The sequence below is a fragment of the Notothenia coriiceps genome, unplaced genomic scaffold (genome assembly GCF_000735185.1).
Source record: "Notothenia coriiceps isolate Sejong01 unplaced genomic scaffold, NC01 NC01_scaffold00004068, whole genome shotgun sequence".
In the NCBI taxonomy this organism is placed as follows: Eukaryota; Metazoa; Chordata; class Actinopteri; order Perciformes; family Nototheniidae; genus Notothenia; species Notothenia coriiceps.
The window spans coordinates 288,935-307,801 of record NW_011336769.1 but is presented as its reverse complement, the minus strand read 5'-3'; the positions used below and the strand labels follow the sequence as shown (position 1 = coordinate 307,801).

Genomic DNA, 18,867 nt, shown 5'->3' with positions numbered 1-18,867 from the left:
AACTAGCTGTTCACACTATTCCTAATATACATAAATATTAGCATTTTTAGCTTAGTATTTTTAAAACATATTGATGTAAATACATACACATATCGGTATGTTGTATAAATATTGCAAATCTAAACCTTTATTCACTACTTATTACCAAAAATCGTAGTTCTATCTCCGGTAATCATGCATTCAAATGTCCCGCCACGAACTTCCGGGGAACTATTGAGTCTCCCTGAACCACTTGACGATCAAGCATTTTGGTCCTCCGCTGTCGTAACTCTTCTCTCTATATGGCGCTGGGTTGGGGTATTGTTGCGCACGGACATTATAGTTAACCGGACTTCCTGTTGATGTGAAATCCAAAAACATTTAAAAAAATTAATAAAAATACTTTATTCCGAGTTTGCTTGCTTTTCTCTTTGAAGGTAATCAAATAACGGCATTGTAATACACGGTTCGGCTACATTAAATATTACACATCTGCCGTAGTTCTTTATTTATAAAGCCATGATTAGAAGACTTCTGGACAAACTGGAAGAAATGCCGCCGAAACTGAATACTTGATGTGGATCATAAATATATCCGCAATTAAACAACATCTTCAATTTCTCTTCACACAATACGTCTCCTTGCAGTATCAATACTAATTCGGCTGACTTTTATATTTGATTTAATCGGTAGATAGGTAGCGGTGCATTTTGCAAAAGTGGCCCCTGTGCAAAGCCCTAAATGACCTAGGATGACAGGAGGAAATTATCTAATGTGCAGCCCCCCCTAAAATCAGCATGAACTAAATGTCTAAGAGATCTGGCCTTGGGTCTGAAGCTCATCATAGCATAGCTCATCGTATGTATATTGACATGTTAGGTTGTTGAGTTGTGGTATCAACACCGCAATATTAATAGATGTAATCAAAAATAAAGAGATGCATTGGTTAGCCATGTATCATCAACCACTGCTGATACATTAAGCATGCCATTATTCTTCTTGCAGCAGGACTTCATAAACAAAGTCATTTTTATCTTCACCAAAGCTGATTTACCATAATTTATTTAGATAGAATGATAAATGTATCTATTTGAAGATGCGCGATGCGCGCACAATGTATTTATTGCAATGCTGCTATTATTAATACAAGCTGTAGCCTGTATTTAATAATGGCAGCATTGCAATAAATACATTGTGCGCGCATAGCGCATCTCCAAATAAAGGCAATGGCAGGCACTTTAGAAAATAACAAAAAATAAACCAACATCATGTTGATAAAAATTAAGATGTTTTGTCTGAGTTTTTTTTTTTCTCTCTCCCGCGGGGGGTCTGTCGAATAATCGATTATTATTCGCCAGGGCTGCCGAATAATCGATTTTGATCATGGTCAGTTTCTGGCAACCCTAGTAAGTAGTAGCCTAGCTTAGCTTAGCCTTAGCTGTTGTCAATTTGCCATGATGAAGCTGCTTTATCCGCCGTTCAAACAGTAACGTTACACATGATAAAAACGTGCACTTACTTTGCTTGGAAAATAGTTGCAAGCATGCAACCGAATTGTTTTTTATATTAGTTTTTTTATTTTATCCGAATAGGATAATAGGATCCGGGCGCTGCACTGCGGCTGGGTTAAATGCAGAGGACACATTTAGTTTGAATGTTTGCGAGTACTGAGACAATAAATACATATAAATCGTAATAGTATGCTCTTTCTGCGCTTCTGCTTAACAGCGTGTTGTCAGGTGTCTCGGATTCGGAGCGTGTTATGAAACCATTTTGAAAATGTTTTTATTAAAAAAAAAATACAAATCTCTCCGCACCGAATATTCGCTGCTGATTACTACCGAATATCCAGAGCCCGAAAAATGATATTCGGGACAGCCCTAGTGTGTACTATTAAATTAAATAAAGTAGATTTTCTTTACCAATTTAAACGCTTACAAGTGAATAAGAAATGGATCAATGTCAGTGCCAAACCCAATCTACTGCACTCTTTTGACAACCAACATCGTGTGCATCTTCTTTCAATTGAATTTAATGTCCAGCCATTTGGGAGCAGAGAGGGGACAGCATAAACTCAACTTGTAAATCGTCTGAATTCACAAGGATCAAACCAGCTATTTGTGCACCATGCGAGGTGTTAAGCCGTCTACAAGGTGGAAACGTGTCTCAGATATTGGAGATGACATCTAACTCCTCAAGACCTCTGCATAGCATAACAAGACCTTTTCAACACTTGATGCCCCACACCGCAGACCCTAACCCTGAGGAATCTAATTAGCTTTCACCAAACTAACCCTGTCAGTCCTCAGCTGCTGTGGAAGAGCTGGCCTCTGACATGTTCTTCTGACAGTCTTTGTAACTGATTCCCACATACTCATTCATTGAAAAGCAACACCTTGTGTGGTTGATTTAATCGTTTATTGGACAATCTGAGGAGCGATATATGATGGTTGAAACTGGACGAGAAGAGAGGGATGTTGGGAAGTTGGGAGATTTAGGTTCTGGTTGTCTCCAATGGGTTCCTAAAAAGATGGAAAAATAAAGATATTGGTGGAGAAACCGATAAAGTTAATGGTGATTAAGTTTGCACAATCATAACATCTAAACTGCAATTCTCAGGTTATCAAGTATCATGCGTACCATATTGTGTTCACCATTGTAGTGGTGAACTTTCAAACATTTAAAATGATCATTAAACACAAAGGTTAGTCAACATTTCGTGGCGATCCATGCATGTACGTATACAGTCTGGCATCCAAAACTAGTAGCACATTTGTTTTACTTGCTCATGTAGTAGGAAAAAGATAGACTGCATTCATTCAACTCCCACATGGCATTTCGAGCCTGCTTCTGAATTCTAACAAGCACTCGCAATGTAAATAACAAGGTCCTGAGTTTAGGGCTGGGGTCCTGGATTTATTGCTTCAGCGAGCAAAGGTCAAGTGTGCTGTCAAATGCTTTCGGGAAAGTGTGCAGCCCCTCTACAAGGTGTTAATGGGCTCCTATGTGACTGGAGAAAGTAGGACGACCTATCTCGCCCTGCTCTCTAACTTTCACAGATCCGCACCTCGTGTTCAGAGAGGCGTGCTCTAACCTTGAGGCCATTGTTCTTCTATCAGGGTGGAACATAACAATCTGTGTTGAGCTCATTCTCAGCTGCCTTGCACTCGTCACAATGTCTCTCCTGCTGAGCTGCTATGTCTGCAGACAAAGACAGACAGCAAGCTGACACCAGCTGCACATGGAAAAACGTTCTCAGTTTCAGGTGATTAACACTACTGAAAACATGGTTATGAATATTTTATTCCGTTTCTGCTCATAGATCCCATGACTACCACACACACTGGCCCTTATTTTGTGGCAAATAGGCTGCTTTATTAATAAGAGATCTGAGTCCTTTGTCAAGCACTGCTTACTTTTCTAACTTTTATTTTCCAATCAATTCTGAAACATTTGTTTTTACATGTTCAGCTGTTGTTAATTAATCTACACTCAACTGATCCTACATTGAATCCCTAAGCAGAGTCCTCTGTTTTAACACTTTAATGCATCAATAATTATACTCAGAACAGATCATATATATTATTCTGAAATGGGCAAATCTGCATAGTTAGTACTTGTAGTACTTTAAGTATATTTGAATGCTAATACTTTTGTGCTTTTACTAGAGTAACGTTTTGATTGCAGGACTTTTACTTGTAACCGAGTTCTCGTACACTCTGGTACTTCTACTCAAGTATTGAGCCTGTTGTACGTCTCCATCTTGTGGTTTCAACAGGTACTGTACCTGACACCCCCCACCTACACACCTGTTCCCACTTCAGACCTGCATACTTACCTTCCCACACACCCGTTTCCAATCACCATCGTTAGCTCTGCAGGATTAAACCAGACCATTTTCATTGATTGCCTTCCCATTTATTAAAGTTTCTGTGAGCTTGTAACTTGTTGTCTATCTGTTTTTGAAATATGGATTTCCGTACTGCCCCTTTGGATGCATTTGCTGTTTTTTTTACACTCACCTGATGATTTCAGTTATCAGCTTGTGCCATATCTTTTTTCTTATATCATTAATTAGTGGTTAGGCCAGCAGGAAAACAGAGCATTGCAAAAAGAAAAAAACACCAAAATAAATAGATAAATAAATGGAACTCACCAGCAGCCGAGAGGAGGGTTGCTGATCAGTCCTCATTGTCCTCAGTTCACTTGTCTCAATGTTCCTCAAGTACATACTAAAGAGCTAAATTCTTCTTAATTCACTGCCAGGCTTCCCTCTTTCCTCTCTGTCTCAAAACTCCCTCCAAAACAATTCCCTTCCCCTTTGTTCCCCAGGCCACGCCCCCTTACACCTGGAAGGAACAGCTCACCTGATCAGTGCCTAGTGGGAGGAGTCAAGATAAAGCAGGGGAAAGAGCACAGACAAGACTAATGAACTGGAAATAATCTCAGTTGATTCGTTTTTATACAGGAGCACAACTTCACACATATCATATTGGTAGAACTCCCGTACAAAAAATGCCCATGTCTCGTTTATTCAACCAATTTTATTTTACATTAAATCAGGTTATATAGTTAACTGCATAACACTCATCATTTAACAGGTCATCAGTGGTGTCAGACATAATACTACTCGAGTCAAGTAAAACATAGTGATAATAATTATCAGTGTATACGTGTTAGGACTTGTCGAGTGCAACATACAAAGTGGGGAAGAAAATTGACATAAGGCTGAATGAGGAAGAAGCCATCAGCTAAATTGTCCTTCATAATTATTTTAGTAAATCCTTTACGTCAGAGTCCAAATTACTCCCGTCTCCTCTCAAAAATCACACGCCCAGGAAAATAATTATCCAAGAACACAAGCATACATTGGGATATTTTTGTGAAGCACTAAAATGGCCATGCTTCGGTAATTCTCCGTCATGATGTAACCATGTGCAACATCAGCCAGCACACTCAAAAATAAAAAAGCCATAAGGGAAAGTATTTCCTCGGTGCGTGGTTGAGGAGTCGGGGGTTCAGCTCGAAGGCCCTCTTCAGCTCCCATTGAGCATAATCACCGGGCCCTTTCTCCAGCATCGATAAACATTCAGGCAAGATAACCGATGACCTCTTTCAAAACGTACACATTTTAGTGCTGACATACAACATATGTGCCTGGTTATAGAAGTCATATTTAAACTTCTACTGGTCATACCCGTCTATTCTTTTACAGCTGGTCATTTAGAGAGGTATTAAATAACTATTAGCTTCTGAGGAAATACAGAAAAAAGCCCTGCAGTGCTCCCGGACATGCAGAGAGGAATGTTGTGACAGTTTGCAGCCAACCCAATTTAACAATCTTTAGCTTAATACTTAAAAATGCTAGGGCTCTGGATAATTTACTGATTAAGATTAATAACAACATAAATAAGACATACATATTGCTGGCTCCAGGCCAGACCAAAGAATTTGTTTACACAGTTTGAACTCTTTTCTGTTTTAAGGCCTTTTTTGTGTGAGTTATTGAAGAAGATTGAAGATTCAACTTATTGTCATTACGTAGTACAGGTACTATGTAACGAAACGGTTTCTCTGCATTTGACCCATCCTAGTGTTAGGAGCAGTGGGCTGCCATTATGAACGGCGCCCGGGGAGCTGTGTAGGGAACGGTGCCTTGCTCAGGGACACCTCGGTAGCACTTGGTCTTTCCGGGACTTGAACTGGTGACCTTCCAGTTGCCAAGCCAAGTCCCTATGGACTTCACCACCACCGCCCATCACCCTCATTCCAAAACTGATTGGTTCGCACAACTGTCCCTTAAATTTGAAGATTTTGTTCAAGTTAACCACCATCTTTAAAACAAAAATTCAGAGTGCTCTGCACCGCTTCTTCACTGTACAGCGTACTGTACAGTTTCCAACTACAGGGTCTGCTTTAATGTAACTCAGATGCCCTACAAGTTAAAGAAACTAGGTCTAGAGTATTTACAAGGCACCAACACTCAAACAACATGTGTTGGAGAACAGCGGTCTACCCCTGTTGGGAGTGCCACATGGGAGAGTTTTGCCACATGGGAGAGTTTTACCACAGGTGTCACAGGAAAGTACACAAAGCTGACTCTGCTTTGATTTTGCACACCTCCGAGCACTTCTACTGTTGTCGTACACATCAAACACCACAAAAAACGCTCTACGTCAAATGCTAGGAATAATTTGCCGACTACTCTCCGGGCCCCCTCTGGTCTGGAGTGCCGTATCAAGCAACTAACATCTCTACGACAGACGCACAGATGCAGCAGTGTATGCTGGTGTGCACATGGAGATGAGGATGGGGACTCCCTGCATGTGTCGCTGTTAGATCTACACATGTGAATGGCAGGAAGGGGAGAATGGTGAAGAAGAAGAAATGGCAGCTCGAACCAACCGCCTGGAATGACTTGAGGATGATATGTTAGGAAGCTTAGAGTCTGATCACCGTCCCTCATTGTCCAAATCATCTGTGCAGCTCTCCTCCTCTGCATGATGGATGTGAATATTCTAGCTGCAGAGTGGGTGATTTCAATCCATCCGACCCTTTTTCAGGAGTGTTTTAGGTCTCTGGGTTGGGCGTGGATAGCAGCGGCACGTTGTCCCTCCTCCTCCTGCCCAGCGGGGGGCGCCGGTACTGCTCCCCGTCGCCCAGCGTCTGCGGCAGAGGCTTCCTCTTGCTCTCGGGCAGCAGCAGGATGGACAGCACGGCCAGCAGGGCCAGGGAGGAGTAGACCACGTGGTGCAGGAAGTACCCGTAGTGGTTCCTCAGGTCCATGAGCGGGGAGCTGAGGCGGCCCACGCAGCCCAGAGCCAGCACTATGCCCACACCACTGCCCCTACACACACACACACACACACACACACACACACACACACACACACACACACACACACACACACACACACACACACACCATTTTTATTGTTCACTCTCCACTTATCGAAGACAAAACTCTCAGTTCATTTCTGTCTTGCTGCTGTTCGGTGTACAAAAAGAAGACTTCAAGTGGATTGTTTTCTTCTAGTGCCTAAACATTTTTTTTTACAAAGTTTAATCTTTATATCGTTTACCTATTGTGCATAATTTTAAAAGAATAGTTCCATATTTTTGGAAATGTACTTTACTAACAGTTAGATGTTGTTCTATAAATATGAAGCTGATTATTCTTGTTTGTTTAGACCATTCGAAACTTGAGTTTAAGCATGTCTTTACCTTTGGACAACGCTAGGCTAGCCGTTTCCTCTGTTTTATGCTAGGCTAAGCTAACCACATCCTACCTAGCTGTAACCTCATATTTGGCAGACAGTCATAAGAAGGATATCGATTTTCAAATATGCAGATTGAACTATTCAAGTATGGCTTAATAAAATATGTTTAAGAAATATCAGGCTTTACAGAGTAAACTACCATAAAGCCCCCCATCAGGCGTTTCTTTCAGCTCCAAAAGATAATGAGCTAAGCTGTCAGAAATGTTCAGCGACCCCTGTCAATGAAGACATTTCTCAGATATCTAAAAGCGTCTCTTCATTACTTATAGATACGATGATGGAAATGTACTGCATTTTTCATGTCCTTCATTTCAGCAGCTGAGCAGGCTCATTTTTCACATCTCAATATATTTGTACAAAACGTAATAACGAGGAGAGTTGTAGCTTTTAAAATCAGTGTTGATGTGTTACCTGATGACAGTGGGCATGATCTCTGCAGTGAAGAGGATGCAGAGGGAGGCGGTGGCCTGGGAGGAGAAGAGACCCAGCACTGAGAAGACTGTGATGGCCGTCTCACTGAGATCTAAAGGAGGGAGGAGGAGGAGGAGGAGGAGGAGGAGGGACAACCATCAGTTACTGTGGACTACCTTAATGAACCGCAGCCTTTCTGAAGATATATCATGCTGCCCTGTTGATTTGAAGTGATGTAAGTACTCTTGAGTCATTTCTCTACAGCTTCCAGACTACTGTAATTAACAGTAGACACAGAAAGCAGTGAAAAGAGGTGACCTGAAACACACCACCACCCAGTGCTTCACCCCCCCCCCCCAGCCTTTGATGCATGATTAAAGCTCAGCTCCTGACACAGCTTTGACATTGCTGCCACTGCAGTGTCCTACATAAACGGGGTGTCATACCCATGTTCAGCCACAAGGAGGAGACTGAGACTCAGGCAACTGTGTGAGAGTGTTTGGACATCATGCTGGGGGAAGACAAAGGCACCTGGAACATAATTTTCCATGGAACATAATTTTCCATGAACAGATCTGACCGGTTTGCTTTGGACCCGTTTCATAATGCATGATTAACTTAACACATAACTATGGTGGTTAAGCATCTATTAAGCTAACTTTGACCTTCATTCCAGTTAGAGGAAGTAAAACATGCAATCCTCATACAAGCCTCACATAATGTCTCGACAACAACAGAGGTGACTTGTGAGTCAATGTGCCACCCTTATCCTCTCCTGAACAGCTAATATGAATTGTTAGCATCACATAAGTGAGACCCACGATAGACTGGACACTCTTTTGTTCACCAGTCAATCCTGAAATTAAGAGCCATCGTGGAAAAAATATGTTCCCTTGTTGCTTTCTTAAATATTTGTCCTTGAGCTGCTGGGATGCAAGAAAAATGACAGTTAAGTATCATGGTGTCGTAAAGACTATTAATAGATTTCTTCATCCCTCTCCAGGTTTACTTGGCAAAAACAATATCCTGCGACTAAAGGCTGCTTACACTCCATGAGTCCCAGGAGGATCAAAGAGGCCAGCCCCGTCATTGTCATGGCGAGGAGCAGGATGCCACGGCGACCGAACCTGTCTACCGTGGCCCAGAGCAGCAGCCAGGCGCCCCCCCCCGCACACACCGACAGCAGGTACGTCCAGTAGAAGCTGGGGGCCGTGCCTCTGACGTCTCCACGGAAAGAGCTGTAGCAGTGACTGATGCCGTGAGAGATGAAACTGAAGGAGGAAGGAAGGAGAAGCAAAGAGTAAGCAGTGAGAAGTTATTTTTAGAAAAGTGGGAATAATCAGTCAAGACACTATGAGGATGAAACTGCAGCAGCAACCAGTTCCTGTTAATAAAAGTGCAGCGCAAACTAAAGTGGAAACTGCAGAGGTGCTAAATTACTGTCACGAGTGTGGGATGACTTACGAGGTGAAGCCCAGCACACACATGTTCTTCCAGATGTTCCTGCTGTGGAAGAGCTCTGGGTAGGACAGGTGGGGGCGTGAGGAGGGGGCCGGCTCTGAGTCCAGCTCTGCAGCATTAAAACAGGAGTAATTTACAACAACAGACAGAGAATGATGACCTGACCTGGATTCTCTTTTAATCAATATCTCACTGTCAGTGTTTATTTATGTCTGAGAAACATGTACAAGAGGACAAATCAATGTTCCAATGTCTATTTGTCAAATAGAGTTTGTTCAATAGCCAGAGAATGAACGTGTATGCTATGGTAACACTTGATGTTAACCAATATCGTAATATTTCTGCAATAAAAAAAATATTTATACGAGATTCCAAGAATAGACTTTGTTCGGAGTTCCAGCAATAGGCCACCTTTGGAAATGCATGGATGTGTTGACTGATTTTTACAATATGCAAAGTAATACATATTTAGATTAGTGTGCGGGGATGAAAGTGTTACATTGAGCACAGCATTGTTGATTATAGGTTAGTTTTTATAAATTATTGTATGGTTTTGAAATAATACAAGTAGAAAATATTTAAATATATTAAAACAAATAGGTACTTTTGCATCTATTGTCATTATTTCTACTTATATAGCAGTGTGATCTATGGGGAGCCCCAACAAATGAAGGAGTCAAATCCATGTCACCAAATAGTGGCACAGTGGATATCCACCATATCATTGTCTATGCACGGCATCATGCCTTATTCTAATTCCATGACTCTTATAAATCATGAATTATAATTGAGCATCATTACCTGCTCGGGGTAGTGCTGTGTGTGATAGGTCATCATCATGTTTTGAAATGCACTGCATCAAGTAACCCATAAATAATGCAGACTTCATAAACCAAACCCAGCATTGATGCAGGAAAATGTAAGCTGCTGTCTTTTTGTGGAGGACAGTAAGAATCTAAACTCTCTGCACACACAAACACAAACACAAACACACAAACACACAAACACACAAACAAACACACAAACACAAACACACAAACACACACACACAAACAAACACACAAACACACAAACACACAAACACACCTGTGAAGCTCTCGTCATCCCTCAGGTCCCTGTTGGAGTTTCTCCTCTCGGTGAAGGAGTTCATGTCTGCAGATCTCTCTGACAGGAGGAGCCAGCGAGGAGACTCAGGGAACACCCCGGGAATGCTGCAGAAGAGACAAAACATATGTTCGGCTCAGTCTTTGATCTTTGCTGACCTTTCACCAGCACTTATAACCCAAATGTGCATCTTGCTTCATGAAAAACAAATGTAGGTCGCACATTAGCAGAATTCCTCCAGCTTTATTTCTAAACCTGTAATCCACTGCTAGTAATCATACTTTCATCTTTAGTAATTTTGCTTTGAAACGGCAATGGAGGCTAATCTTGTTACAGAAGTCCTAGGGACCGGGGACCATAAACAAAGTGGTCCTAATGCATTCTGACATGAACTGAAAGCTTCAGTGTGACGAGGGCATTGGAATCAATACGGTCCTACAGAGCGTTCAGCCAGACAGCTGGCATCTGGACACTTTATCAAAAGACTATCAGGTTCCTTCACTCTCCTGTCCCCCCAGTTTCACAGGGAAATAAAACATGTGTCCATATACAAGTACACAGAAAAGAGGAACATCTAAATATGAAACGCAAGTACTGATTACGTACTGGATGGAATAAAAGAGCTACAATTGAACATTTCACAGGAAGCTTACAAACAAATAATCCTACATGGATATTTTTTCAAACAGATAAGCAGTACCCGTAACAGAGGAAGAGTGTGAGGGGGGCGGCGCCAGCCCCCAGCAGGCCCCTCCAGGACTGGCAGCCCAGAGCCACGGCCAGCAGCAGCAGCTCTCCAGCAACAGTCATCAGCCCGGCCAGCATGGTGACCAGCAGCCTGAGAGACGGCTCACACAGCTCCAGACCTGAAGGGAACACACAACATCATTACTGACTCATTTGGGTTAGTCATAATTAACATTAACAACATAGCTGTAGAAGGAAAGCTATATAGTGTTTTTCTCAACTAATGACATACTTTTAATCTTGCTTGTTTGTACATTTACACTAAAACAAACTGTGCTTTAAATGTTGAAATACTCACGTGTGATGTACAGAATGAGGTAGACTCCAGCACTAGCTGCCGCCAAACAGAAACGCATGACGATGAAGATGGGGGGGCTCGGAGCGACGCACACCAGCACCCCGAACACCACCGACAGGGTCAGAGAGGCCAGCAGAGTCTTAGACCGGCCCAGCCTGCAGGGAAAGGACACACATGTTTAACAAAAACATCAACAACTTATTCATTAATGAAATTGGCATATTGCTGATTTATATTTTCACAAATCTATTAAGTAATTAGCATAAAACAAAAACGATTAGCAAAGACAGTTAAATCCAAATCAAGGTAAAAACATTTAAACCGAGACTTGCAACAGCAAAAAATGATCTCGTAAGTCCTGATTATGCAAGAGTAAAAACACTTCACATAAAATAAATATTAACAGCAAGAGCGTGGAGAACAGAAAATACAGTCTACTGGGAATGTAATAGATAAGATCAAATGGACACAGTTAGAACTGAACCATTAGCCTTTCTACCACATTCCTGAATTGATGTATATACGATGGACAGCCTATCATTTTTTACTTAATACAATTTTAAGGCCAGATTTAAAGCCTAAGATGAAAACCTGCAGACAACCTTAAATGTGATATTACCTCAAACTTAGCAAAAGAGATGTTGTGATCACAAGAAAATAAAAAGGCATTTTTCACCTCAGCTCACTTGCTGATAAGTAAATGTGATGATTAGCCATTTTGCCATGCAGGTGCAGCACTTTGTATCCAGCCTGCAGATTAGCACTGCCCCCTGTTCTCCTTTGTACCAGGAGGCAGCATTAATTCACCAGTCTTAACAAACAGACACTAGGCTCAATTGGTCAGCAAATAGATGAAGGCTGTTAGCTGATTAAACTGGCATCATCTCCCTCCCTTCTCCCTAAAAACTACTGCTTCCCCTCTGTGATTCTCAATCTGACAACACAGCAGGCACAGGCTGGAGCCATTGTGACAATCATCAGAGACTGTGCCTAATGCAGACAGCCGTGCACTATGCCTTAAAAGCTAGCATTATAATGCATTTCACTTTCGTAAAGGCCCTAACTCATGCTTATGTGTAGTAAATCGTGATTGAGATACATTCTGTAGTTTATCTTGCACAAATGTATGTCTTATAATAGAAAATGACATCTGGGCTTCTTGGTACTAAAGCTATCTTGCTTGCATCTGCAGGATACCATCTGCAGACTGGACGTGTGTGTGTGTGTGTGTGTGTGTGTGTGTTACCTGTCAGCAGCATAGCCCAGGCCCAGACAGCCGGTCAGGATGCCGAGGATGAAGCACACCTCCTCCACTGGGACCAGCCAGTACTGACCACACACCAGATCCCACTGGAACACACACACACACACACACACACACACACACACACACACACACACACACACACACACACACACACACACACACACACACACACACACACACACGTTAGAGATTATCTCAGGTTAGCACAACAGCATACATGTTAGAGAACTTCAAGTCATGAGGAAAACATCACTGCGCATATTATTTGCCTTCCAGAACATGGGAATTATACTAACATTACCGATTTGTATTTATCAGGAATGTATTGAGAGTAAAGACAAAGGTGCAAGGTGAGGTCCAAAACCAATGTTTGTCTGTTACAATGACAGAAAAGAGAACAAAAGCAAATGATTGATTGAGAGTATAACTGAATGACCGTAACTCATTGAATTATCCACACACTTTTGATAAAGTATTAAAACTGTAAACCAAAAAGTGTTTCGAAGATCAAAAATATAAGATCACAGAACCTTCCACCTCAAAACATGACTGTAAAGTGACTGTGTTGTTTGAGTTCTGAAGAAAACACAAAGACAAGTAGAAGCTCTTTGCTCACAAAGACAGTTTTTAATGCGTCGCCTAATGTAAAACACCACTGAGCATTCACATTTATTGTTAGCTTGAATTACTCGTGAAGAAATATGCCTTTGGCAAATCAAACTAATGAATTACTTAGATTCAAAAGGCAGAGCAGCTCAAGGCTTTAATTTAATCAAAATAAGTTATTATTATTATTCAATAACTTCACAGAGATAGAAAAAGAGAATTACAAATAACACTTATTCAGCTTTGTTTTGTTCAATATTTATGTGTACACTTAAATTACAAAAGGCTGAGAGAATAATGCAGTAAAAGTATAACAAAGGAATACTTAACTAAAATATGACTTTGTATTCAGAAAATGGTGTTACTTGTATAATTACTAATAGTACTGGCAGTAGTAATAGTAGCGTCACATGCATTAAGTGTGTGACTGTACATGTAGTGCTTCTACATTAGAAGTCAGAAAATGTGTAAAGAAAACTCAAAGTTTTAATCACATTAAGCCGACTCACTGATTTGCATTAACAGCTGAGCTCTGCTAATGTCTGCATCCACTGAGAGCCAAATGATTTTAATGATGTAGAGAGGGGAGCAGAGGGCTGGTCGTAAAAAGGCCTTACATAATTGGAGCCCGTGCACAGAAACATAAAAGCATGTCACATAATATCAGCGGTCGTACTGCTGAGGCTCGGAGCCACTACAGTGCACACCGGGCGGGTAAAGGGCAGCAAAACAAAGCTTTGAGCTCACAGGGAAGCCTGCTGAGGACAACAGGAGGAGGGGAAATGCAAGCAAACAGGTTGGTGAGCTCTTCAGACCGGTTCTACAGATGACGCTCAGGCACCATCACGCAGCGATGCTCTGGGAGGAAATCTGCAACCAAGTCAACCTTTAACATTTCTCACTGGGCCTCGCCTTGGCTGGGAGATAAGCTCAACTGAGACTTTGCCAACTCACGTTTGGTTGTACTTTTCCACTCAATTTATCATTAGTCAGACTCTGGACAAGAACAGATTTGTATCAAAACGTTAAAGCCTGTTTAGTATAACTGTTTAGACCAAGAAAAATCTTATGATTATATCATGTTGCTTTGCTTTTAGGACTTAACACTTTGCAAAACCCATCTGATTGTGATTATATAAAAAGGGAATGTTTGAACTATTATTCTAAAAGTAGATTTTTTTTTAATATTATATAACAGATGTCTTTCTTTAAACTGCGTAATAACATCTTTAGGTTTGGACATTTCAGCAAAAAACAATACTTAAATCAGAATAATTTTTTGATAAATATTATACCTTAATTAAATAATGCACCTTCTGGGATTCCAATTAAAAATTCTGAATATAATATAGTAGATGTATTGGAAAAAAATCAATTGAGAAGGAGTTGTGTTAAACCTGATATATTATAAAACGCTGCCATTAAATGCAGTCCCGCTTATTGATTTGCTAAATGGTTCCAAATGGGCATATAACACCAAGACATATCAAAGATGTAGCTATTGACATATTAATAACCTCAGGGAACATTATCATCATTCTTCCGAACCGTAACGATGGCAGGAAGTGTCTGTGCATTAGCCGTGGATCCAGCACGGGAATGTTAAGTGGAGATGCCTCTCGTTCAGTGACACAGTATGTATTGATTGTGGTGGAGGAGCAGCTGATCAGAGCGCCTCCTGCTTCCTGCTCAGAGACTGCCCGCTCAGCACGGAGGAACAGATCATCATGACAGCAGAAATACTTTATGAACTAACCCTGATTTAAGAGACAAAATAGAACAGTGTCCCTGTCCCGCTCAGTATGTAACACAAAGGGAGGACGAGACTGTAAGCTTGTTATTTTCCATGCGTCTATAAGAAGGCATGTGCACACTTTCTCCTGCTCAATGCCTCCCTTGGCAGTGTGTATGTCTCCTCAGCTTGCTGCAGTGCTGTGGGTGGATTCCCAGCCAACTGCCCTAATAACACGGACTATAGGCCTGGGTGTGGTTCCCACATCAGAAGGCACCAGAAATATAAACAGACACACAGTTTCCACTCGGTGACCTGCCCCAGTGGCTCTGTTGAAGACATTATCAAGAGCAAGTCAAGGGTTCTGCTATTGAATAAAGCTATGGGGTAAAAGCATGTTTACTCCCATCCATTGCAAGTTAAACAAGCAGTGTACAAAGTGACACTTTGATGCATCAACACAGAATGTACTTGCTGTGCTTATAACATTGCCTACATAATACATGTACACAGAAGCTGGTTTCTTTTATTAATGTAAACAGCATGAACCAGCTTTCCTCAACAGCCAGACCTAAATCTATAATGATTACACGATATACAATTGTTGATACAGGGTTATCATTCTAACCTGTAGAAATGCCTGTGTTTCAGGGGACAACATGTGATTCAGAGCTAGGATATTTACATAGTAACAAATATTTACTCTTCCACTGTAGCTTATCTTCAACATTGTTCTGCTGTTTAAATAAGACAACTAAGTTATATTTCAAAGAAACAAAAGTATGGCCACAAGCGAGACATTTCTATGCACCACTCTTTTTTTATATTTGTATATGTTCTGGTTTATAAAGTACAAAACTGATGCAAATCATATTCTGAAGCATGACCTTTAAGATTAAGATCAACCTTGGTGTTCATTCAGTTAAAGGGGACCTATCATGCAAAATGCACTTTGTGATGTCTTTTATACATAAACATGTGTCCCCGGTGTGTCGGGGAACTCACGCAGCGTCAGCAAATAAAACCCTCTCTCTTTTCCTCTGTACCCAAATCTTTTAAAAACAGGGGTACAACGAGCTGATACAGATTTTCTGCCGATCTGACGTCAAATCGGCGACGGACCCACAGAAAGTTGCTATCAGAAACAATGCCTGACGTGTTTTGGACGTAATCTTGTCTTTGTTTACATTAGCAAGCCTCGCTAACACTCAGAGCTAACCTGTACTGTAGAGCACATGTGTTTAAAAAGCAGGAAATAATAAAAAAAAGGAACTCACCTTGTGATAAACCCGCAAGAGAAAAAGCATTTGAGCTCCATACTGTTTCAGAAATAATCCTTGATGTGGTTTAGAACAGGATGGCGTTTTATCACAGCAGAATTTAACTTTATCTCTGCTAGAATTCTGATCAGGCAATAATCTCCACCTCCTCTTTTTTTGTTATAATGAAATGCACACATTTACCTTGTTCTAGACTAAACACAGGTATGATCCTAAGTTAAAAACATATGAGGTTATCATGAGGTTGTTAACATCGCAGTTTATCAGTGGATGTTTGCTGGAACTACTTGTAATCAGCGTGTTTCCTGACGGACACACACAGCGGTCAGGTAGAGACCGGTCTCAAGTCAGCACCGATGCAGACTCGATGTGTGAGGGCTTGATAGCCCACTCCCCCTCCACACTCGTTGGTTTGGAACAGCACTTAAAGTGGCGGACCCTCCGCGCGAACGCGCAAACGGAGGGGTAGTGTGTAGGGGTAGGGTGTGGTTTGGGATTGGGCCTAACAGGGCTGCAAAAGAGGGGTATGAGCAGTATGAGGCATGGCTATAACGGGTGATCTGTTTGGTATTTTAAGCAAAAAACTTCACAGACATGTTTTGTATAAGTATGGCCCTGCAATATCTTTTTCCAATATAGCATGATAGGTCCACTTTAAATACACTTTCTTTCTTTCCTTACTCGCAATGGTTAACTGGTTATAAGAAGGAATTGGTCTTACTTAGTAAAATATTAAAGAAAAACTTCAGAAATCTGTCAAATCTATCCCTCAGGGCCTTTTCAGTTTGACAAAGTGACGCAGGTGAAAACAAACATTTCTGAATGAGTCACCGGGCATTCTTCAACGTGGTTTCACAACTTTCTCGAAAGGTGCCAAAAGGTTAGTCAGATACTCAGGTGTTTTCCGATTAGCAGCTAACGTAGCGAGTCTCAAGCAGAGGTGAGAAGCTGACCAATCATGTGTAATTCGGTTGTGTAGCAGGGATGTGTTTGGGACAACAGCATCATCCTGTCCTGGGATTCATTTCTGACAACAGTCTGACTACCTCACACGCAGGTACTACGCACATCAGTTCCTGCAGCAAACAGCAGCTTTGTTTAGGGAAATGGCATCAGGGATCTCCCAAATCTCTTGCATTGGCCTTTTTTTAAGGAAAGAGTTTTCACAACAACTCATGTCCCCATACAAACCTTACAAAAGCAATTAAAGGCTCAAGGTTCTACTGTACAAACCACCAGCATAAGACTTTTTGTCCAACTAATCCGAAAAATGTGCAGCTTAAATTTAGCAGGGCATTGCAAAAAAGGAAGCTGCATGCTCAGCAAGACCCTCCTGTGGATAACTACTGTTTCAGCATTTTAAAGACCTTAGTTCAGACATAAACAAAATGTTAGCCCCCTCCACAGAAAGGCAAAACAATAAACTATGCTAGGATTGTAATGAGAGGGTTTAGGAGCTTACCTCAGTAACGATGTTGTTCCTCAGTCCTTCCGTGACATTGTAGTCCCATCCGACCTCGCAGCCCACCACCGCCGACTGGCTGCCGTTGAGGTACTGCTTACAGTGAGACAGGCCCCCGCTCTCCCCAGGTCTCCCCCCTTTCTCCCAGGGCAGGGAGGCGTTCAGCACCTCGGGAGACGGTAAGGGCCCCGGCAGGTGGCAGTGGTGGGGCGAGGAGAGGGTGATGAGGGGGTCGGAAGACAGCAGGAAGGCCAGGAAGAGGTTGGGCAGGATGGAGAGAGCTATCAGGACTCGCTGCTTCTTCCTGCCCAGAGCCAGCACCATCACCTCACCCGTGGGAGGCCAGGGAGGGCGGGGGGGACAGGAGGAAGACGGGCCTGGGGAGAGGAACAGGGGAGGAGGGGAGGGATGGAGGGGGAGCAGGGCATGGGGACGGGGAGACAAGAGGGGGAGAGTCTGGGGAAGTCATTGTTGGTGTTTAACAGGGAGGATGTTGTGACCACGGTTGGTTCCCAGGTAGAGAGACGTGGAAAACTGTGGAAAGAAGAACACAGGATTATTTTATAGTTTAAACAACAGAATATTTAACAAGATTCTAAAAACATTCAAAACATAGTAAAAAGCTACAAAAAAATAGTAAATTAATGAAGGCTGAATTCCATTTAGCTACTTCCATAGTGTCCCGGTATCATGTTTACTTACAGTATTTAAAATCTGATTATTTATTTGACACAATGGCATTACCAAGATGCTAGGGTGTGTCTGCTGGACCACGTGTTGCACGTCACTTGAGGAGTGACACTGATGTGAAAGTTCACAGGAACGCAGCATTTTGGCCCACACTTGCAGAGTAAGAGGGGACACACTGGGTCCTTTCACAGTGAGACTACACTATTTTAAACACTGAGCAAATATCTGTCCACACTTTTCTACTGAACAGAAGCACACTGTACCACACAGGAGGAGATTGTTTATTTAATCCAATTCTGTCCATCCACAGAGAGTAAATGTACCACTGGGGTTATGAGATCATACCTGAACACTTGTGACCCAATTTCAGATAGACAAAAGAGCACAGATGATAAATGATGATTTGTAGGCCAAAACAATTATGGATAAATACATGTAATGTTTGCTGTAGCTATTTCAGACCCAGTGGTGTTTTATGCTTCTAAAACTCTAGCTATTGGTTTTATGCTTGTTAAGAAAACAAAGTTGATTTGTGCTGACAAGTGTTGCT

At 41.8% G+C, this 18,867-nt stretch overlaps 1 protein-coding gene across 1 annotated transcript; it reads right to left on the bottom strand.

The window, feature by feature from the left end:
* Positions 1–4,503: 4,503 nt before the first annotated feature.
* On the bottom strand, positions 4,504–17,977 carry slc22a17 (solute carrier family 22 member 17). The gene is made up of 9 exons (XM_010767114.1): positions 17,628–17,977; positions 12,527–12,630; positions 11,281–11,435; positions 10,936–11,101; positions 10,218–10,342; positions 9,135–9,240; positions 8,718–8,941; positions 7,671–7,782; positions 4,504–6,826 (listed from the first exon to the last, which is right to left on the bottom strand). The coding sequence occupies exons 1-9, from the start codon at positions 17,949–17,951 to the stop codon at positions 6,550–6,552; spliced, it is 1,593 nt and encodes a 530-aa protein (XP_010765416.1). The 5' UTR covers positions 17,952–17,977; the 3' UTR covers positions 4,504–6,549.
* Positions 17,978–18,867: the final 890 nt, after the last annotated feature.